This window comes from Myotis daubentonii, chromosome 8 (assembly GCF_963259705.1).
Source record: "Myotis daubentonii chromosome 8, mMyoDau2.1, whole genome shotgun sequence".
In the NCBI taxonomy this organism is placed as follows: domain Eukaryota; kingdom Metazoa; phylum Chordata; class Mammalia; order Chiroptera; family Vespertilionidae; genus Myotis; species Myotis daubentonii.
The window spans coordinates 38,842,175-38,862,439 of NC_081847.1; the positions used below are offsets into that span (position 1 = coordinate 38,842,175).

Below are 20,265 nucleotides of genomic sequence, written 5' to 3' on the forward strand. Positions count from 1 at the left end.
TAAACTGACGGATGGCCGGAACAAAAGCATGGATGGAGTGTTTGTGTGAACTAATATAAATTCAAAGTAAACATCATTACATAAAAAGGTACGGTCTTTTTAGTTTTATTCATTTCAAACAGGCCGGATCCTGCCTGCGGGCCGTAGTTTGCCCAAGGCTGCCCTAGCCGGTTTGGCTGAGTGAATAGAGCATCGACCTGTGGACTAAAGGGTCCCAGGTTCGATTCTGGTCAAGGGCACATGCCTGGGTTGCGGGCTTGATCCCAGGTGGGGGGCGTGCAGGAGGCAGCCAATTAATGATTTTCTCTCATCATTGATGTTTCTATCTCTCTCTCCTTCTCTGAAATTAATAAAAACATGTCTTAAAAAGTTTTAAGAAAAAGGAAATTATTTATTTATTTAATCCTGTATATTTTTATTCAGAATTTTCAAAATAAAATGAGTCCTAAGAATAACAATAATGTTTTAAAAAATTGACATTAAAGAAAATCTATGTGAGTCAGACTGTGGAATAAGATAAAGTAGCTGAGGTCTGGTTTTTACCTCTGGATTTCTTGATAGCGAAGGCTGAGAGGCAAGTATATTGAGTTATCTGTTTTTTTGGTATCAGATAAAAGGAATAAAACAAGCTGGTCTAGAAATACAGATCTTTTTTGGATCTAGCAAACTGCTCCTCACTGTCCTCTGCCCCAGTTTGTTGTCACTGTTTCATTTAATTGGTTCTCACGGTGCCTGTTCTTGTAGCTATGCTGGGGCTCATGTATGTCTACTGGACTCAGCTCAACATGTTCCAGACTCTGAAGTACCTGGCCATCTTGGGTAGTGTGACATTTCTGGCTGGCAATCGGATGCTGGCCCAGCAGGCAATCAAAAGGTAAGGTTGGCGATGGGCCACGGTCCCAGAGTGGGATTAGAAATGTTTTGTTAGCTCTGCTCCCCCAACTTTCTGAACAACGGTATGTGGTAAAATATTTACATCCTTAGGGACAAGTGTGGCACGTTAATCCAGCCCAATACAGAAGCCTTTTTAAGTCAGAAAAGAGCTTTGGTGGTCAGCTTTAAATGTTTTAAAATCCCAACCATTTATACCCTGACACATTAGAACATGAGAAGAAAATGATTGTTTTATGAAGATTAAAATGGATTAGGACATGTGGCAGAAGATTGTTGTTAATGTGCTGGTCTGTATAACAATGTTCTCTGCTGCCCCAGAGAACCCTGCCCTCCTCCCCTGCCCCAGAGGGTTACTTCTCTGTAACCCCCACAGGCTCCCGGAGCTTTTCCTCCTGAGCATGAAGGTCCATGCTCTTCCCCCCAGAAACAGCCTCACTGCTCAGTAGCCCATACCATGTCCCCAAGAACCAGACAATGTTAGGTTCACACAGTGATCAGATCTCATGTGATGGCATCTTGACTTTTGAACCTGGATTAGGGGCACATTTAAATGTCACATAGGTGTTTCTCATTGATTTGACTTTATTAGAACTTGGGTGATTTCAGCCATGTGAAGGTAAGTAAAAGAGGGTCAGACTTGCTTTCACCTTTGGAAGTTAGCATTTTTAGACATGTCCTGCTTTCTCCTCTCCAGGACTTTTGCTGGAAGAATGTAATTCAGTAGTGTGCCCTTCAACACGGCTGCTGATTAAGTTGGTCAGATCAGAGAGAAGCCTTCTCAGAGATCATTAGTGGGCAGGAGAGCCACACATCTCATCCCTGCCTGAATCTCCATTGTGAGCTTTCTAGGGCCTCACCATCGAGACCCAGCCCCGACGTGCACCTGGACTGCCCTCAATAATCCAGATTCCACCAGAGCTTCCCTTAGCACCAACAATGGCAGCTGTTCATTTTGCTGCCCCTCCAGCAGCCTTCACTTGGCAGCTATGCATTGCATCTGAGAAAGGGCCAGGTGTTCTGAGTCCTTTTACTGTGCAGCAACAAGTCTAGGCTCCAGGGAACTCAAGGCCATACTCTGCTGAGTTCTCTTATTTCTGGAAGTTGCCCCACAAGACAAACAAAATCAAGGGGAGATAAGGGTGGACACCATTTGATTGAAATCCCACTTAGCATGAGTTCCTAATCTGGAATCCTAAAATTGTGTACATTTTTTGAAGAGATCATGATTCTTATCTCACCCCCCCCCTCACTACCCATACAGAAGGTTAAAGCCCATTCTTACATTGCCATGTGTGAGTCCTAGAACAAACACTGGACTGGGAAAGTCAGTGACCCTAAAGAAAGCTCTGGTTGGGTGTTTGCCGTTTCTTTCCTCAGCTTATTTCTCTTCTCACTGTCCTTTCTTGATTCTCAATCCCTCTTTCCTTTGGCAGGATCGCTGCAGAGCAGAGCAGTAGATTGGCAAAATATAGGACATTACGGTAACGATGAAGGGCGGTCTCATCCAGAAGCAGGCCCCCTTTCCCCCCTTGCCTGCCTCATGCATGTCAGTTACTTACCTAGTTTGCAGCCCACTCATTCCTCCCCACCCATCCCTAAACCAAAGCTGAATCCTGAGGCCATTTTCCCACTTTCTGGCCCAGGTTGTGACTGCCCCGGGGCAAAAGCCAAAGCCCCTTGAGTTAGCCCAGTGGGTGAGGTAATTTTGCAGCAGAGCAACCTTGACCCGGCTTTAACTACATAACTCCATTCTCCCTAATGTCTCATGGGGTACTTTTTATTTTTTTAAAATATATTTTTATTGATTTCAGAGAGGATGGGAGAGGGATAGAGAGATAGAAACATCAATGCTGAGCGAGAAACATTGATCAGCTGCCTCCTGTACGCCCCACACTGGGGATTGAGCCCGTAAACCTGGGCATGTGCCCTGACCAGGAAACGAACTGTGATCTCCTGGTTCATAGATTGACACTCAACTACTGAACTGTGCTGGCTGGGCTCATGGGGTAATTTTAAGATAATAGTCTCTCTCTCTATGTTTATAGGAGAAGGAGAACAGAGTCGAGATAAGACAGGTCCAGCCTTGGACTTCTTAAAAGGGAACCCCATTCAGAACATCTAAATTCATTTTATGATGATCTGATGACAAATCCTGGCACGCCTTGTCATGGTTTCTAGGCCTTTCTGTAACACTAATCTTTGGTTGGGTCAAACTGTTGGTTTGGTGAGACTCTAAATTATGGACTGATGGCCACAGAGCAAAGCCAGTATCAGAACCCAGATTCCTAGAGTTTAGGGTATGGATCAGGGCTGCTCCCTGTGTGACTGAAATGTCGTGTGAAATATCACCCATTCTCCATGCAGGTATTAGTCCTCGAACAAAGATGAAGTGGAAGCAAGGAGGAGAGAGTGTCTGATGCTTCATTGATCAGCTCCTCTAGACCAGGGATCGGCAAAGGTTTTCTGGAAAGAGCCAGATAGTACTTCAGGTTTCGAAGACCATACGGTCTCTGTTAGAACTACTCAGCTCTGCCACTGTAATGTGAAAACAGCTACAGACTATGAAAATAAATGAGCATGGCTGTGTTCCAATAGAACTTTCCTTATAAAAACAGGCAGTGGGCTGGATTTCGCCCTTGGGGCATAGTTTGCTGACCCCTGTACTAGATCAAAAAGAGGGCGGAAGTATTTGAATTTTCTAGTCATGTTCCCTCTCATCCCTTTCTGTGGAAATTGCTTTCCCTGCCAGAGCAATGAAGCCATCTAATTTTTAATCCTCTGAAAAAAAAAAAAATCAACAAAAGCATAGATTGTAGAGCCTTTTCACTGATGTGTGACCATAAATTGAAACGTCTCATCCTCAACACAAAAAGAAACTAAATTTTATTTTTTCAGGTTTAACTTACATAAAGTGAAATTCACCTTTTTTAGTGTTAGAATTCTGTGAATCTTGACGAACACATACAATAGTGTAAATACCACCTCAATCAAGATATAGCCTATTTCCACACTCCAAAAAGTGTCCCTGTGTCCCCTTTTAGTGAGTCCTCCTCCCCATCCTCATTCCTTGGCCATTTCCATTTGGTTTTATCCTAAAGTACATACATGCTCTGTCTGAGATTTGCTTTCAGAACTGGTCCTTTCTGCTAAATACTGAGCTCTTTAATTCTTCAAAGATTGATTTTGTCTTTCTTGATTTTTAGCTAGCCTGCCCTCACCCTACTGTCCCCAAATCATATTGCTTGAAAGAGAGGAAATAATCCTTGATTATTTGGATGTTGAGGACTTTCTGAAGTTAAGACCTAGGATTTTTTTTTTTTTTTTTAAATCCTCACCCAAGGATATTTCCTTTGAGAGTAGAAAGGAGACGGGGAAGGTAGAGAGAGAGAGAGAGAAAAATGTAAGCGAGAACCAGTGATTGGTTGCCACCCGCACACACCCTGATTGGGGCCAGGGTTGGACTCTACAGCCCAGTGCCCTTGACCCTAACCCGAGGCCCTTCTGTGTGAGGACCAATGCTCTAACCACTGAGTGCACCAGCCAGGGCTGGATTTTAAAGGAAAGTCCCTGGTAGCTAGGTGGTTTTTATTTGAGGACATACATTGATGTGATCAGGGGTATAACATCTTAGCCAGGATTAAAGGCTTGTGGGCCACTACCCTTCCAGCTGTTCTCGTTTCATACTCATACTATTCTCTCCACGTGAACATTTGGAACACACATTTTAAAGTACCTGAGTGTTGGTAGGGAGTTAGGAGCACTCACTTCAGCCCTCAGGATTAGTTCTGTGCCTGTACCTGCCCCTTGGAGCTGCCGATTAATTGAGTTGAAGGCAGCCATCTGCAAGATTGTTTCATCACATCGGCCCTCACCATTGGATATAGCTGCCTGCTGAGGACAGCGTGTGTGTCAGCACCCAGCGTCTGCTTGCCAGAGCCACCAAATCACTTACTTGCTGTTGTCACCCTCCTGGTTGCACAATGTCTGTCTAGATTGTCATTTTTGTTCTTGTGTTTCCCCATTACTTCTTGAAGTCTAGGGACAGGCAACCTTACAGCAAGAAGGAATAAAGAGATTAGTGGGTTTTTTCCATCTTAAAATTTTAAGATTTAGATTCTGACCATTGGCAAAAACATAACCGCATGCAGGTTTCTGTACTGAGTGGTCAGAACGTTGTCTTCCTAGCTATATGAGGGCCAAATGTTGGTTGGTGGACCTAGAGTCTGGGAAGTTGAAGATGAGCATTCTTTAAATCATCTTTTCTGTTCACATAATAAAAATTTATACTGTCTTGCCCTGGCCAGTGTGGCAGCTGATCAATGTTTTGCTCTCATGTCAGTGTTTCTCTCTCCCCTTCCCTTCTTCGCTCTCTAAAACTCAATAAAAAATCTTTAAAAAAAAAATTTACACTGTCTTTTTGGCCTTACACTGTGAGAGGTGTGCCTGGAATTACCTCATCTTAAATTTTCACATATCACTTTCTTAGTTAATCAAGTTTGTTTCATTATTTTTATTTAACTTGTCATCAGTTTTAGTTTGAACTAGCTCTTTTAGTCTTGTGAAATGAGATGGGGCATAAGTAAATAGAATTCATAGAAAAATAATTATTCCTTTATTAATGGGAACTTATAGTAGGAGAGTACCTTGGTCTCTCTCTTGTCACCGGTTAGGAACAATGACAGTAAATTGAAACCTTCAATAATTTTGCATTTGTCTCCATTTTTCAGAACAGCACATTAGTTCCTGAAGTCAAAAGGAAACTCTGAAACCTGAAATGAATGTCAAGAAGAGAAATCAAGAACAATTCAGTTTGAAAAGAGGAATTAAAAACAAACTTTATTTAAAAAGATCTAAGTTGAAATTGTGGTTAGACTTTTTTTGCTTTTTATTTTGTTTTATTTTTTTTATTGCCCCAACACAGCAGATTCCTGTGAGGCCAGATACTCTGTTTCTTTGGCATGATGCCCTAGCAGGATGCTGTGAATATTCTTAACTTACCCAACTAAAGCTGCTTTGGAATAAAGGGAATAATGGGAACAAAGGCTTGATTGAGAGTTTATTCTAGTAGTTTTGGACTGTGGGACTCCTGGGGCACACACACGAGGACTTAGTTGGGAAGTATTGTTGACACAATAGCCAGGACATTTCTTCAGGCCCTTTCACATTGGTCTTTCTCACCTGGAAAAGCCAGTGTCGTTTCTTCTCCAGCCCTGGGTACCAACCGTCTGCATAGGGGCCCTGTTGGTATCTGAAGGCTTTGCTTTTGTCTTAAAAGTTTGGTGTCAATGTGCAATGGGGAAGGGGAGGGATTATCTTAAAAGAAGGCCGACCACATGCATTATCTTAGCTCTTAGAGCAGTGGTTCTCAACCTTGGCTGCACATTAGACTCACCTGGGAATCTTTAAAATCCTGATTTCTGGGCCTCATCCTCCGGAAATTCTGTTTCTTTGTTATGGGGTGGGGCCACAACATTAGTAACAAAGAACAGAATTTCCGGAGGATGAGGTCCAGAAATCAGGATTTTAAAAAGATTCCCAGGTGAGTCTAATGTGCAGCCAAGGTTGAGAACCACTGTCTTAGAGGATCACACACATCTCAAGAACACCCCTTGTGAGGTTGTGCCCAGGACCACCATCACATAGGGGTTATATAACAACACTTAGAGAAGTAACGTTGAATTGATGTGGTTAAGTGTATAGACTTCAGTGTCAGGCAGACCTGCTGTTACCACTATTAGGGTGAGGAACTTTGGGCAAGGGCCTGAACTTCTCTAAGCCTCCTTTTTTTCTTCAGTAAAAGACATAATAACCTCATCTGACAAGCAGTTTCATGCATCTAAAGCACTTGGCTCAGTGCTTGGCATCTTTCCTAACTGGCCCAAAGTCATGTACTTTGGCTCATTGCTGCTAATTCTATTAATTGAAACATAACTAATACATTTAGATAACTTTTGAAATGCAGCTAATCCTAACAGTATTGAATTTGGGGGTAGAGAGTGTTTTTTATTCAGATTGCTTTTCAAGCTGGACTTCACTACAGCGAGGAAATTGGGAAAAGGCAAAAGGAGGTACTGAACTTGGGGCTTGTTCTGAATGAGATTCTGCAGCCCAGAGGGCCATGTGGGCGATTACAGGGATGCCTCTAAGATGGGAAGAAGGCCTCACCTCAGCTGGTGGCCTATAGATACATTTTATTTGGCCCATAGTGAGTTTTTTTAAATGGAATTAGTAGCTAACATGTACAAATTGAGAAAGTTCATGTAAAAATCTAGGTTTGGGGTTTTGGATTCAGAGTCGGTAATAATCAGCTGGAACTGAATAGCAGCTCCCAATGGGTGGGGCCAGCACTTCCCAGTGTGCCAGAGCCCCGCCCCTCACAGGTGTCAGTCCGCATACCACAGCATGCTGTTCCACCTGCCACTTCAGTCCTGTGGACATAGGACTGAAGCCTTGCTTAAAAAAAAAAAACTTTTAGCTTATCCCACCCTGAGGGGAAAATGTGATGCTGTTGGGTGGCTTCTAGTGTCCCTTAGGGACCTCAGCTTAGAGTGGTGTGGAAGGGATGAGAGCTGGGCGGACTGCTGGTTACCCCTGTAACCAGACCTGTACAGTTCTGGAAGACAGACCGGATGAGGCCTGATGGACAGCCTTATGGGGAAGAGGAACTGGGCCTGATGATGGAAGTGCAGTGGCTGGAAGAAAGGAAGTCAGGCAACGGCTTCCTAGAGGCAGGGCTGGCAAGGCTAAGGAGCACCAAGGCTGGGTCAGGCTGGCCTGCAGACCCCGAGGGAACTGGAGAATCAGGCAACAGCAGACATTTGTGCCGTGCCAGGCTTGGTGCTGTGCCCAGAACTACAGCAATGAGCAAGACATATATTCCCTGCCCTTGGTCCACTTAGAACCTGGAGGGTATAGGGAAAGGGAGCAAAATGATTACAAACATGAGAAGGGCTTTAAAGGAAGCAGTTTTTTGTTTTTTTAAAAATTATATATATATATATGTAAATTGATTTCAGAGGGGAAGGGAGAGGGAGAGACAAACATCAATGATAAGAGATTCACCGATCAGCTGCCTCCTGCACGCCCCCCACTGGGAATCCAGCCTGCAACCCCGGGCATGTGCCCTTGACTGGGACCCTTTGGTCCACAGGCTGACGCTCTATCCACTGAGCCAAACCAGCTAGGGCTAAAGGAAGCAGTTTTATCTAGAGGGGCTGGGAAAGCAAAACTGATCTGAAGGACAAGAAGGAACCTTTGCAGAGCTGGGGCAGAGGACTCCAGGCAGAGAATTAACAAGTGCAAAGGCTCTGAGGCAAGATCTCGGCATATTTGAGCTGAAAGTAGGCCAGTGCAATTAGGGCGAAGTTAGCAAGGAGAAGAGTATCCTCAGAAGACTGAACAAATACTGCCTTTTTTTTTTTTTTTTAAAGAATTTTTATGAGTTTATTTGAGCCAAACATGACAATTGCTGGGAAGCAAAATCTCAAAGGATTAAGAAAATGCTCCCTGCTTTTTTTTTTAATTTAAATCCTAACCCGAGAATATGCTTTTACTGATTTTAGAGGGAGGAAGGAAGAGAGAGAGAGAGAGAAAGAAACATCCATGTGAGAGAAACATCAATCTATTGCCTCCTGTATGCACCCCAACGGGGGACCCAACCCGAAGCCTGGGTATGAGCCCTGACTGGGAATGGAACCAGTGGCCTTCGGTGCACAGGATGATGTTCCAACCATCTGAGCCACACTGGCCAGGGTCAAATACGGCTTTTAAGGGCCATGGTGAAGGGAATAGATTTTATTTTAGGACCAACGACAAATTCTAGGGAACTAGAATTTTATGCTGGGATATGGCAGAGGCAGAAACTCACCTCACATGCACTCTCTCTGGCTTTCCACCTGGTGAAGCTTCTGGAAGGGCTCTTAGCACCAGCTCTGGAGCAAGGCTGCACAGAGAATCTGGGAAGACCGGAGCTGACAGTGGGCTAATTCCTATAGCTAATGAAATCCACTGGATTTGTCGCTCAAATTACCACTGATAAAGATACTTTGCTTGACCAATCTTTAGTCTGGCTTCCAAATCTACTCCGAGGCCCATCTGTGCACCTCCTTCTAAAATCTAGTTTGAGGAAGAAGCCTGCTGAGTCCATTTAACCAGAAACCCCCACACTCAATGTCTGATCACCTTGATATCTGATTGGTTCCTCTCCACCATTTCCCAAGTGATAACTGATCATCCTCACCTGCCTTCGGGAATCCTGTTAGGTCGGTTTGCCAGAATCCCACTGACCCCTGGCATTTCTTCTTAAAGTTTCCACCCACTGATCCCCACCCTCCTCCTTGGCTGTAAGTTCTCGCTTGCCTAGGCAGTATTTGGAATTGAGTCAAGTTCTGTACTGAGGTCTCTTTTTCCCTGTTGCAATAGTCCTGAGTAAAACCTGTTTTAACCACATTTTTACTGCTGTGCGTCTCTGGTTTTTCTTTGACACCACAGTAGTGCTGGGCCTTCTCTAAGGAGCACTAAGCACAACAGTTTAGAGTCCAACTGACCCACTCTGAATTCCCTAATTCACGTGTGTCCTTAGACATCTTTTTTTTGTTTGTTTTTTTAACCTTTCTGGGCCTGTGTCCCATCAGTAAAAGTGGGAATAATACCTCTGAGGGCTTTCTAAGGATTAATTGGGCTCACACCCAAAGCACATACCACAGTGCCTGGCACTTAGCATGGACTCTGCTCTGATTAGTGTAGGTATTATTGTTATTTCCTGTGTGCTTTTAGCCGGAGCCCAGGAAACCGTTTATAACAGGTTCATGTACGTTTGCTTGTTCTTTATTTCACTTGATTGCCCAGCTCACGTTTCCTGAGGGGCTGGGAGTCTTGAAACAACAAAGAGCACTACCCTAGAATCAGGAATCAGTTCCTGGTTTTGCTCCTCTCACCTCCATGTGAGGCCTGCACCCTGCTCTGCCTTTCTCTGAGGGCTGTGGTAGGGAGCAAATGAAGTAATGGGAAACCTCTCTGTGAACTTTAGTACAACCATAAGGGATTATCCTTGAAAGCGACGAGTCCCTCATTGATTAGGGCATTTCTTTAGGGGGAAAAATAGCTTTTGGTTTTAAATAGGATCCCCATGGGACGGAAGCTCCCAGCACCTCTGTGGAGAGGGGTTAAGTCTCTTAAGACTCCATTAGTGTCGTTGTTAATGGTGATAAAGCACCGGAATTGTTGCCATCATGGTTTCTGCCTTTATAATTGCATTCACCTCGAAAACCACAAGTAGCAGCGGGTCCCAAATGGTCACGATTTCATTTGAAAAACTAATGGAAGTTGAGAGAGCCCTCAGTGTTTGCTTCTGTGGAGACAGGAGGAGGAAAGAGATGAGCAGGTGGGGCTGGGGGATGGAGTAGGCTGGGGGCTGGCCTGAGTGCGTCCCCTGTTCCTTGGCAGGTTCTCAGCTGTCTGCGCTCTTGATTGAAGTGAGCTGCCCGCCCTCAATGGCCAGCCTTTTTTTTTTCTTCAGGGGGCTTTTGTTTCTCCATTGTTCGTATTGTCTCCTCTGCCACAGTGGCCCCTTGCTGAGGCTGTTCCACGATTCACATCCTCTCTTGGAAGGTAAACTGGGCTTCCAGGGAGAGCAGGTGATCTAAACCCTGTGAAGCAGCGGTTGCCAACTGGTGGTCCATGGAACACTGGTGGTCCGTGAGGTCCGAAAGGTTGGCGACCGCTGCTGTGAAGAACCAAGGCTTTCTATTCTGGTGCTGGCAGGGAAGTTCACAGGACTGTGTGTCCCCAGCTGGAAAATGATGGGGGTGGCATTGCTCATCTCTGAGTCCCCACCAACTAAAACCTGTGATTCTTCTACTTTTAATCAAACTTACATCCCATCATCCAGACTTTCCACATTTTTTAAAAAAATATTTCATATACTTATAGTAAAATGTACAAATCTTAAGTGTGCAACTCAATGAATTTTTACTTCTAACGACACTGGTATGACATATTGATCCCCCTAGAAAGTTCACAGATTCTAATAAGAGGCAGGGTAGGACACCGTTATAACATATTGATCCACCTAGAAAGTTCAGATTCTAATAAGAGGCAGGGTAGGGTTGGTGATGTGTGGAAATATCTGGCCCAGTGAAATGGTTCATAAATAGAAAAAGTTGAGTAATGATATTAGTGTAGGTAGCTAGATATTAATAAAAGAAGGGAACAATGGGAATCAAACATGAAACGTAATAATCTGGAAAGCTGAATCCAATATTGGGCCGGTTTCACTAGAGAGCTATACACAGTCCCCAGGGCAGTTCCCTGCAGATTACTGGGGGGAAAGATAGAACTTTAATAAAGGGAAAAGTCCTCTGTTGGGCGCATGCCCAGTAGAAACCAAAATGGCACAGGGGAGATGCTTCTAGGAGGCATGCACAGTAAAAGCCAAGATGGCAACCGCAGAGACCTGCCTGTGTAGCCTGGGAAAAGGATTGGATTGGACAGGGACAAAGACCCCCACCCCCGCCAGGGAAGATTTAGGAAATGTATTGGTTAGGGAGAGTACCCAGTGAAGCCCCCAAATGATTGGGAAGTTGATTGGTTAGTTTGAAAGCCCACCCGGTCCTCCCCAAGCCGGAGATAATATAACCCAAGTTTAACAAAGTGCTCTCTCACCTGGTAACATGTGCTTGCCCAGTTGGCCTGTGCGTTTTCTCTCCATAGCAGCCATGTGACCCCAGCAGCCACCTGAGGCCCATGACAGACAGTGTGAGCCTGGGTACGGCAGCACCAGCCAAAGTGCAGCAGGAAACAGACTATGCTCGCTGGATGGGGACAAAGACTGGAATGGACTAAGCTTTAACATGGACCAAACCAATGGCGCAAAATGTCTGGACACATTCTTTTCTGGGCCTGATAAAGACAAGGTTGGACTTTTTTCATGATGGAATGGATGGAGATGAGACACTGGGAACCCAGGGTAGCCTTCTATTTCCACCCAAATAAATCTTACCACCAGACCTCATCCTCCCACACTTTTCTTGAGACTCTGAAAGAACACCATTTCCACCAGCAAAACAATCACTGACGTAAGTACCTCTGGTCAGTGACTTCAGTTCTCATCTTCCTTTTATAGCAAAAATGAAAGAATTATCTCTACTGGTGCTGTCCAATAGAAATGTAATGCAAAGCATGTGGGTGATTTTTAAAATTTTCTAGTAACAACAATAAAAAACCAAAAAAGGAACAGATGAAAAATTTAAAATGTTATTTAACCTAATATATCCAAAATATTATTTTAACATGTAATCAATATAAAACAAAATTTGAGCTATTTTTTTCATGTTGTCTTTGGAATCCAGTGTCTATTTTACACTTAATGCGTGTCTCAGTTCATACTGGCCACATTTCCAGTGTTCAGTAGCCCCTGTGACTAGTAGCTGCCATATTGGACAGCTAGGTCTATACTCGCCAGCTCTGATTAATCTCCTACCATTTGCTCTTGAACCCCCTCATGTCAGACTTTTGCCTCCACCATTCCACCCAGTTTGTTCTTGCCAAGGTCATCAGTGTCTTCCATGGTCACTTCCATGGTCAGTTCTCAACTGACCTGACCCTTCAGACTGACCTGACCCTGACTTTGTACAGCAGATCATTCTCTTCCTCTTGAACCACTTTTTTTCAGTTGACTTCTGAAATTTCTCTCTTGTGATTTTCCCAGTAGCTCACTGCCTGCTCCTTCTCAGTCTTCTTTGCTAGTTCTTCATCTTTTTTCCAAACTTTAAATGTGGGGGTGCCCCAGGTTCAATTCTTGGACCTCTTCTCTATTCTTTCCGTACTTTTTCCTTGATGATCTAAATCACTTTCCTGATTTTAAAAACCATCTAAATGTGACAGCTGCCAAACCAAACTGGCTGCCCAGACCTCTCTCCTAATTCCAGTCTCCAGACTCAGGATATCCAGGTGCCTACTCAACATCCTCACTTAGACTTCCACATGTCTAACCCATCTCCGAATTCCTCTCCCATCCTCTAAGCTCCTAAATGGCAGCTCCATCCTTTCAGTTAGTTGCTCAAGCCAACAACTTTGGAGTCATTCTTGACTCATCTCCAATCCCCATACTCTATCCATCAACAAATGAGTTCTACCCTAAAAATGTATTCAGAGCCCTGACCAGTTTGGCTCAGTGGCTAGAGCGTCAGCTTGTGGACTGAAGAGTCCCAGGTTCAATTCTGGTCAAGGGCATGTACCTTCGTTGCGGGCATATTCCCAGTAGGGGGTGTGCAGGAGGCAGCTGTTCGATGTTTCTCTTTCATGGATGTTTCTAACTCTCTATCCCTCTCCCTTCCTCTCTGTAAAAAGTCAATAAAATATATTTTTAAAAAAATGTATTCAGAGCCCTGGCCTGTGTGGCTTAGTTGGTAGAGGGTAATCCCATGCATCCAGAGGTGATTGGTTGATTCCTGGTCAGGGCACATTCCCGGGTTTCGAACTTGATCCCTAGTACAGGCACAGGCTGTGCATGAGGCAGTGGATCAATGTTTCTCTCTTCCTGTCCCTTTCTCCCTCTCTAAAATCAATAAAAACATATATTTTAAAAAATGTACTCAGAATTTGACCTCATCTCAGAGTGACTTTAAATGCAGGTCCGATCATGTCATTCTTCTGCTTAAACTCTGTGATGACTCCAGTCTCACCAAGGGTGAGATCCAAAGTCCTTACCATGGCCTCTCAGGGTCCTCATGAGCTGACCTCCTGCTCCATCTGGGCCTCCTTGCCTTCCTCGAACACCTTCTTTCTGTTCTAGCCACTCTAACCTCCTTATTCTTCCTCCTTCCCTGCTCTTGCCTCAGGGCTTTTGGATTTTCACTCTGTATGGAATGTTCTTGACCCAGTTATTCACAAGGCCAACACCCTGCTTCCTTCAGGCCTTTACTCAAGTGTTACCTTATCAATGAGGCCTTCCCTGACCACTACACAGTACATGTGTACATTATAGATAAAATAATGCCCTCTGGCATTCCCACCCCCTTAAATATTTATCCTTTGTAATTGCCACTATTGGACATATTCTATATTTACTTGTGTTTGTTATCCTTTCCCTAATTTGAATATAAGCTCTTTGAGGTCAGGGGCTTTGTCTGTTTGTTTGGAACTATATTCCCAGTGCCTAAAACAATGCCTGGCACATAGTAGGTACTCTATAACTATATGTTGAACGAATATATGATACTGCTTATAGACGAACAAGTCATCAAATGAATGAAGGATGAGTCTGGCCCAGAATAGAAGAATATGGTCAAGAGGCTGGCTCTGGGCTGTACTGCCTTGGTTTAAACCCCAGCTCTCTCCTTGTTGGCTGTGACCGTAACAATCCAGTTAATCTTTCTGTACCTGGGTTCCTTGTCTGTGAAATGAGAAGGGTGCCAATGCCTCCCTTTGGGCTATGTAAGGAGCATATGAGATTCAAGGCATGAAGCTGCCCAGGTGGTACTGCCCAGTCCGGTAAATGTTGGCTATTTTTTTATTATACCATGTAATACCACTTTGGGAAACATAACTATGTAAAACACATACCAATTAGGTGGAAGATGAAAGAAAATTGAACTGCAGACCAGGATGGGGGAATTTTATTGTATTCATAAAAGAAAAAGTAGGTCAAAAATTAAGTAGGTTGAACTGGATGCAGTTGTGTTTTGGCTCCAGGCAGCATACAACACAGGCAGAATCTTCATCCTTGGGAATTCCTGTTGCAGAAAGAAAGAACAAGCTCAATCATGGGGACTGAAGAAAGGGCAGGTTAGTGCATGGACAGTTGAAACCAGGGGGATGGATGTTCCAGTGTTAAGACTGTCTGGGTCCCAAAAGGACCTCGTTCTTGAGAAGAGAACCCTTGTGCACTGTTGGTAGGATAGTAAATTGGTGCAGTCACTATGTAAAATAGTATGGAGGGTCCTCAAAAAATTAAAAATAGAGCTACCCCATGACTCAGCAATACGCCTTCTGGGTCTTTACCTGAAGAAATCCAAAACATGAATTCAAAAAGATATACACACCCTATGTTCACTGCAGCATTATTTACAAAAGCCAAGATATGGAAGCAACCCAAGTGCCCATCAGTAGGCCGTTGGATAAATAAGAGGTGGTACATGTATACAATGGAATATTACTCAACCATAAAAAAGAATAAAATCTTGCCATTTGCAACATAGATGGTTCTAGAAGGTATTATACTAAGTAAAATATGTCAGACAGACAAAAACAAATGCCATGAAATAAATTCTAAAAAGAACCTCATTGTTAGCCCCAGTTCTGCTAATCTTCTTCCACTGAGATTCCAGGCTGATCACTTCCTTTGAAGTCACTGCAGGGTTAGCTTAGGTATTCCTTGCGGCACACACATTCACCCTACCCCTTATGTCTCATACCATTTATCACAAATTAAATAATCCACTGTACAAGTACTTAAGTTTTGTCTGTCTCACTGCATTATGAATTCCATGAGAGCAGGAACCACTGCTGTCCTATTCCCTGCTATTCCCTCAGCTCAGAGACTGGCACATAAAAGTCATTGGATGTTTTTAAGGGCCAGGAGGACAGACAAATCTGAACCTCAGTTCCTAACAGAGCTGTTAGGTGGACATGAAGGGTGGTGGGTGCAAAAGTGTGCCATCTGCCAAATCGTTCGACTGCACTATCAAGGTGGAAGAACTTACTCTTATTTTATGTTTTCCCAGGCCCACCAGTGATACCCTGGTATTTGCAGCCATTGAGCTGGAGGGGGAACAATGGCCATAGCAGCCTCCAGGCCCCTCCTGCTGCTCTGTGAATTTGAGCTCTGTGAAGCCTCTGGCTTTTCACCTGCAGGAACAAAGCCTGCCTTCTTAGGACTCGGCCCTCCTTGGGGTCACTCCACCCTACTGGGCCTTTTGGGAGCCATAAAGCAGGTGAATGATGACCCAATCCCAGCATGAGAGGCACAAGGTAGGCATTATTCTTAGAGGCATTAGGGACCTTAGAGGTGGTCGGTGCTAACCCCCTCCTTTCACGGAGGAAGAAACAGGCAGCCAGCTTGCTGTGTACAGTGAGTTGGCTGCAGAACCAGACCTGGGGCTCAGATATGCATCCTGCCTCCCATCCTGGTTCTTACCCCTCCTGCAGCTGCCCATCAGCCTGCTGCTGCTTGTATCTCCACAGGACTGAGGTTGGTGAGATCTCTGAGCTCTTGGTGTCTAATAAGGTTGGAAGGAAGGTAAGAGGGCACATGGAGAAACTGGATTTGCTTACTAGGCCCAGAAGTGCCTGGCAAAGTCATGCTGGGACACATTTGTGCTCACAGTTGAAAATCAGCCTAAAAAATATAGCGGAGTTTCTCCCAACAGTCGTGTCATTCTTGGGAAACTGTCCACCAAGTGGGCTTCTTGTGAAGAAACTAAAGAGAAGCAGCAGGTCTCGGCTGGGCCTGCCAGTCCCTGACTTGGAGCCAGCTGCTGCCCCTTCTTTGCCTCAGTTTTCCTCCTCTGTAAAATGGGAAAGCTCATTCCTCATCTTCCCTGACTCCCAGTGGGAATGTGAGGGTCAGTGAGATGGGGTGTTATTCCCCTCTCTCCCCTGCTTGAGTGCTGCACACACTAATCTACCTGAGGGTGTTGGGAAGGGCTATCTTCCTTTGACGTTATAGTTTTGTGAGCTTGGCAAGGAACCCAGAGCACACCTCTCAGATCACACCCAACAGACCTGCCCTAAACACTTGTTAAAATTCAGGTTCTTGGGTCCTATCCCAGAACGATTGAGTAAGTTACGTTTTTGGACCCAGACGCTGAGCCCAGCCTCTTACTACACATGGAGACACAGCAGTGGATAAGATCCAGTCGCTATCACACATTTTCTCCCCTTCTTCCAGTTCCCGAGGTGTGTCAGGAGGGCGTGGCAGAGCCCCATGCTTTTGGCGAGGAGGAGGTTCCTCTTCCTGCTGATCCTTGGGGAAGGAAGCCTCGGAGCTCCCTAGATATGCACACACACACATGTGCATGCACACCCATACACACACACATGCATACGCGTACACATGCATGTATTCCCACCTGAGCTTCTGCGACAGGGCTGCCAGGATGCTTTCCAATGCCATCTGCTTTTGGTCTTCCCACATGCCGTCCTCCTGACGCCCAAGCCACACCTTTGCTCCTTGCTCCTCGTTTCTCTCTCTATTCCATTAGAGAAAAGAGAAACAGCTGAGGTTGCTCCTTGGGTAGGATGTGGAGAGGCCTGGGAAGGGCCGGGGCAAAGTGAGCAGAGCAGGGTGTGTCCCTTTTCTGACATCTGGTATCTAATCCAACTGAATTAGATTCAGCAACATTTAGGAAGGCAGTATATATGTAGTGAAGAGTAGAGGCTCCAAAATAGACTTTTGCAAAATATCTCCCCACAGATTACTTATTAATTACAAAAGGGAAAATATTAACTTTTCTCCCAGCAGACACCATGTTAACCAAGGGATCAAAGTTATCACCAATAATGGGACAAATCGACCTCATGTGTCTCCTGAGACAATGCACTGAGAAGGATACTTCTGTTGCTTACTCTGACTCTACTGATCGTGAGGAAGCATCAGGCAAGTCCAATATGAGAGACATTCTAGAAACAACTGGACTTTATTAAACAAATTCATCAGGACTAAAAGACAGGAACTGTTCCTGATGAAAAAAACTAAAGAGACATGACAACTAAATACAACCCTTGATCCTGAATCAGGAAAAGAAATACCTGTTATAAAGGACATTTTGGGATAACTGCTGACATTTTAATACGGACCCTAAGTGATAATTATACTGTGATTATATAAGAGAATGTCCTTTCATTGGCTATTGGGAGACACCCACCGTAGTATTTAAGGGTAAAGGGTTATGATGAATGCAATTTACTCTCAAGTAGTTCTGTAATAATAATAATAATAAATGTGCACATGTGTTTGTATGTATAGGTCTATATCTAGCTATAGCTATAGAGTAAGCAAATATGATAAAAATGTTAGAAATTATTGAATATGGGGAAGTGTATGTGGAAGTCCTTTGTATCATTGATGCAACTTCACTGTAAGTTTGAAATTTTTTCAAAATGAAAACTGAAAAATGGATGGGCTGTGGAGTTTGGCTGCTTGGACCCAGATCTGCCACTCTTTGGTGTGTGTCCTCTAGAAGCTATTAATGGCCCCAGACGATGGGGGTAAGAGTCCTGCTTTATAGGGTTGTTAGAGCAAATAGGAAATGAGGAATAATGGCTAACACTACCAAGGGCTCGCTCTGCCCAGCACTGTGCCAAGTGCATGTAAACAGCCCAACGCACAGCCTTTGTTTCTGGCACAGAGTAACGATCTACTGGTAACTGCCATCAGTATTGTTACTGTTGGAGCCCAGCATAGGGAGAAGCACATAACAAGTGTTCAACAGTCATTTAATAGCTAGAGGTAAGCTGAGATTTGACACTGGGGTCCTTCTGCTACGGCAAGTTCAGAAATGACAGATGCTTTGCAGAGGAAGAAACCAAAGTTGGTCCCTCCAAACTCTGATGCAGTTGCAGTGTGGAAAGAAATTCCTAGAACTTCTGCTTACGCCTGCTGCCTGCTCATGATGTCCTGGAGCAGCTTGCGGGCAGAGAGCTGGCCCAGCACCTTCCGATAGCTGTTGGTGAAGATGGCATCTGCATACCGTGGCATCCTATGTGGGAGGAGTCAAAGGTCAAAGGGTGGTCTGGTGGGCCCAGGTGAGGCTGCATTCATTAGGTCTCTGTTAGGTCCTTGTATTGCCCTTTTCCCTGTTCATCCCCAGAGAGAGTTGGAACCTGGGCTAGCCAACCTCTTTGAAGCTCAGAGTCTGTCCCCCTCCCAGAGATGGCAGTGGGGGCTGCCTGAGGAGATGGCTGAGGCCAGCTGATGGCTGGATTCTGCATCCTCTAAGCACCCCTCCTCCAGCAGGGATGGTTTTGGGGTGGTGGAAATCCAGGCCCTGTTGGCAGGACTGCTTACCTGAGGGTCGGGGAGTGTGAGGAGCAGTGGCAGCCACCACTGAGAGTTAGGACCATGAGGAAGAACACCCAGAGCGGCATCCTTCACCCTTGTGGTGGCACCTGGAAAGCAATAGGAGGGGAGGTCAGATGTAGCCATAGTCACAGGGATGCCCTTTGCTGGCTAGGCCCAACCCTAGACTTGGCTTCGTGCAAGCCTTGGTCCTTGTCCTTTGGAAGAGTGGGGTAGGAAGAAGAACCCAGACTCTGGAAGTCAGGCAGACCTGGGTTCAAGTTATGCCTCTGTCAGTCACAAGTTCTGATCTCATTTTCTCCATCTGCTGTTGCAGTGTACCCTGAGAATCACACAAGGATGCCTCAAGAAGTCGAATTAAGGAGCCACATTTATTTCAAAGCCGGCGGCTATGAAGGGGCAAATGCTCTCCAAATCTTGTAGTGCCTGCGTGAGAGCAATAGCCAGCTTATAAAGGCAAAAACCACATCCTGCTAGACATTGGCATGTGGAATTACCTTGCAAAACCAGTTTTATAGAAGCAAAATTGAGCAAAGTTAGTAATCTCTAAAGGTTATCTATACTTTCAGTTCCTAGAGCCACTGAGTTAAGGAAAGCAATTTTGTGGTTCTGGCCCTCAGACACAGGAGAATAACCTTTGTGATGTGGGCTGGCAACATAATGGGGTGATTTATGTGAGCTTCCGGGTCTCAATCTGGAAACTGAGGTAACTACCCTATTGTTTAAGCAAGCAGGTGTGTACAGAAGCCAGAATAGCTGGGTTAAAATTCAAACAGCAGTTTTTACCTGAGATGAATGTTACTATGCTTCATTGCGTCACTGTAAAATGGGCATGATAAAGCTATCCTGCTGACTTCATAGGGTTGAACAGAAAATTAGAAATAATGGTGAACTGCCCCTACAAAATAGCCCATAAGGCAGCGGTTCTCAACCTGTGTGTCGCGACCCCTTTGTCGACTGAACGACCCTTTCACAGGGGTCGCCTAAGACCATCCTGCATATCAGATATTTACATTACGATTCATAACAGTAGCAACATTACAGTTACGAAGTAGCAACGAAAATAATTTTATGGTGGGGTCACAACATGAGGAACTGTACTTAAAGGGCCAGAAGGTTGAGAACCACTGCTGTAAGGCATTATACATGGAATTCAAGCCTCAGCAAGGGATAGCGGAAGAGCAATCACCTTCCCTTAGTCTCTCCTAAGTCACTCCCCACCCCCCTGTGTGGCACTGACAGTACTGAGCAGGGTTAACAGCTCAGTCTCTGAGTGAGACAAATTTGAGTCCATATTCAGGCTCTGCCACGACTAGCTGTGCATCCCAGGATAAGTGACTTCTCCTTTCTGG

At 44.8% G+C, this 20,265-nt stretch overlaps 2 protein-coding genes across 6 annotated transcripts in view; one reads left to right on the plus strand and one right to left on the minus strand.

The window, feature by feature from the left end:
* RPN2 (ribophorin II) overlaps positions 1 to 5,950 on the plus strand; it is a 57,275-nt gene extending 51,325 nt beyond the window's left edge. For 2 of the 5 annotated variants that reach the window (XM_059706108.1, XM_059706104.1), the window contains 3 exons: positions 745 to 874; positions 2,328 to 2,375; positions 5,622 to 5,950. In XM_059706108.1, coding sequence (XP_059562091.1) covers positions 745 to 874; positions 2,328 to 2,375; positions 5,622 to 5,634 — 191 coding nt within the window. In that variant the 3' untranslated portion in view covers positions 5,635 to 5,950. Of the gene's footprint in view, positions 1 to 744; positions 875 to 1,588; positions 2,050 to 2,327; positions 2,376 to 3,258; positions 3,281 to 5,621 lie in introns of those variants that run through there. The other 3 variants (XM_059706105.1, XM_059706106.1, XM_059706107.1) reach the window with 3 other exon arrangements.
* Positions 5,951 to 14,611: 8,661 nt separating this feature from the next.
* Positions 14,612 to 18,996, minus strand: GHRH (growth hormone releasing hormone). Its single transcript, XM_059707511.1, has 4 exons — positions 18,902 to 18,996; positions 18,489 to 18,593; positions 16,965 to 17,084; positions 14,612 to 14,627 (listed from the first exon to the last, which is right to left on the minus strand). The coding sequence occupies exons 1-4, from the start codon at positions 18,979 to 18,981 to the stop codon at positions 14,612 to 14,614; spliced, it is 321 nt and encodes a 106-aa protein (XP_059563494.1). The 5' UTR covers positions 18,982 to 18,996.
* Positions 18,997 to 20,265: the final 1,269 nt, after the last annotated feature.

Bases quoted from the DNA above. Each gene is read 5' to 3' on its own strand.
- GHRH (XM_059707511.1), bottom strand. From the start codon at position 18,981: ATGCCGCTCTGGGTGTTCTTCCTCATGGTCCTAACTCTCAGTGGTGGC. The intron at 18,594-18,901 runs GTAAGCAGTCCT...CCTCCCACATAG, and splicing joins TCACACTCCCCGACCCTCAG to GATGCCACGGTATGCAGATG. The intron at 17,085-18,488 runs GTAAGCAGAAGT...CTAATGGAATAG, and splicing joins ATCATGAGCAGGCAGCAGGC to AGAGAGAAACGAGGAGCAAG.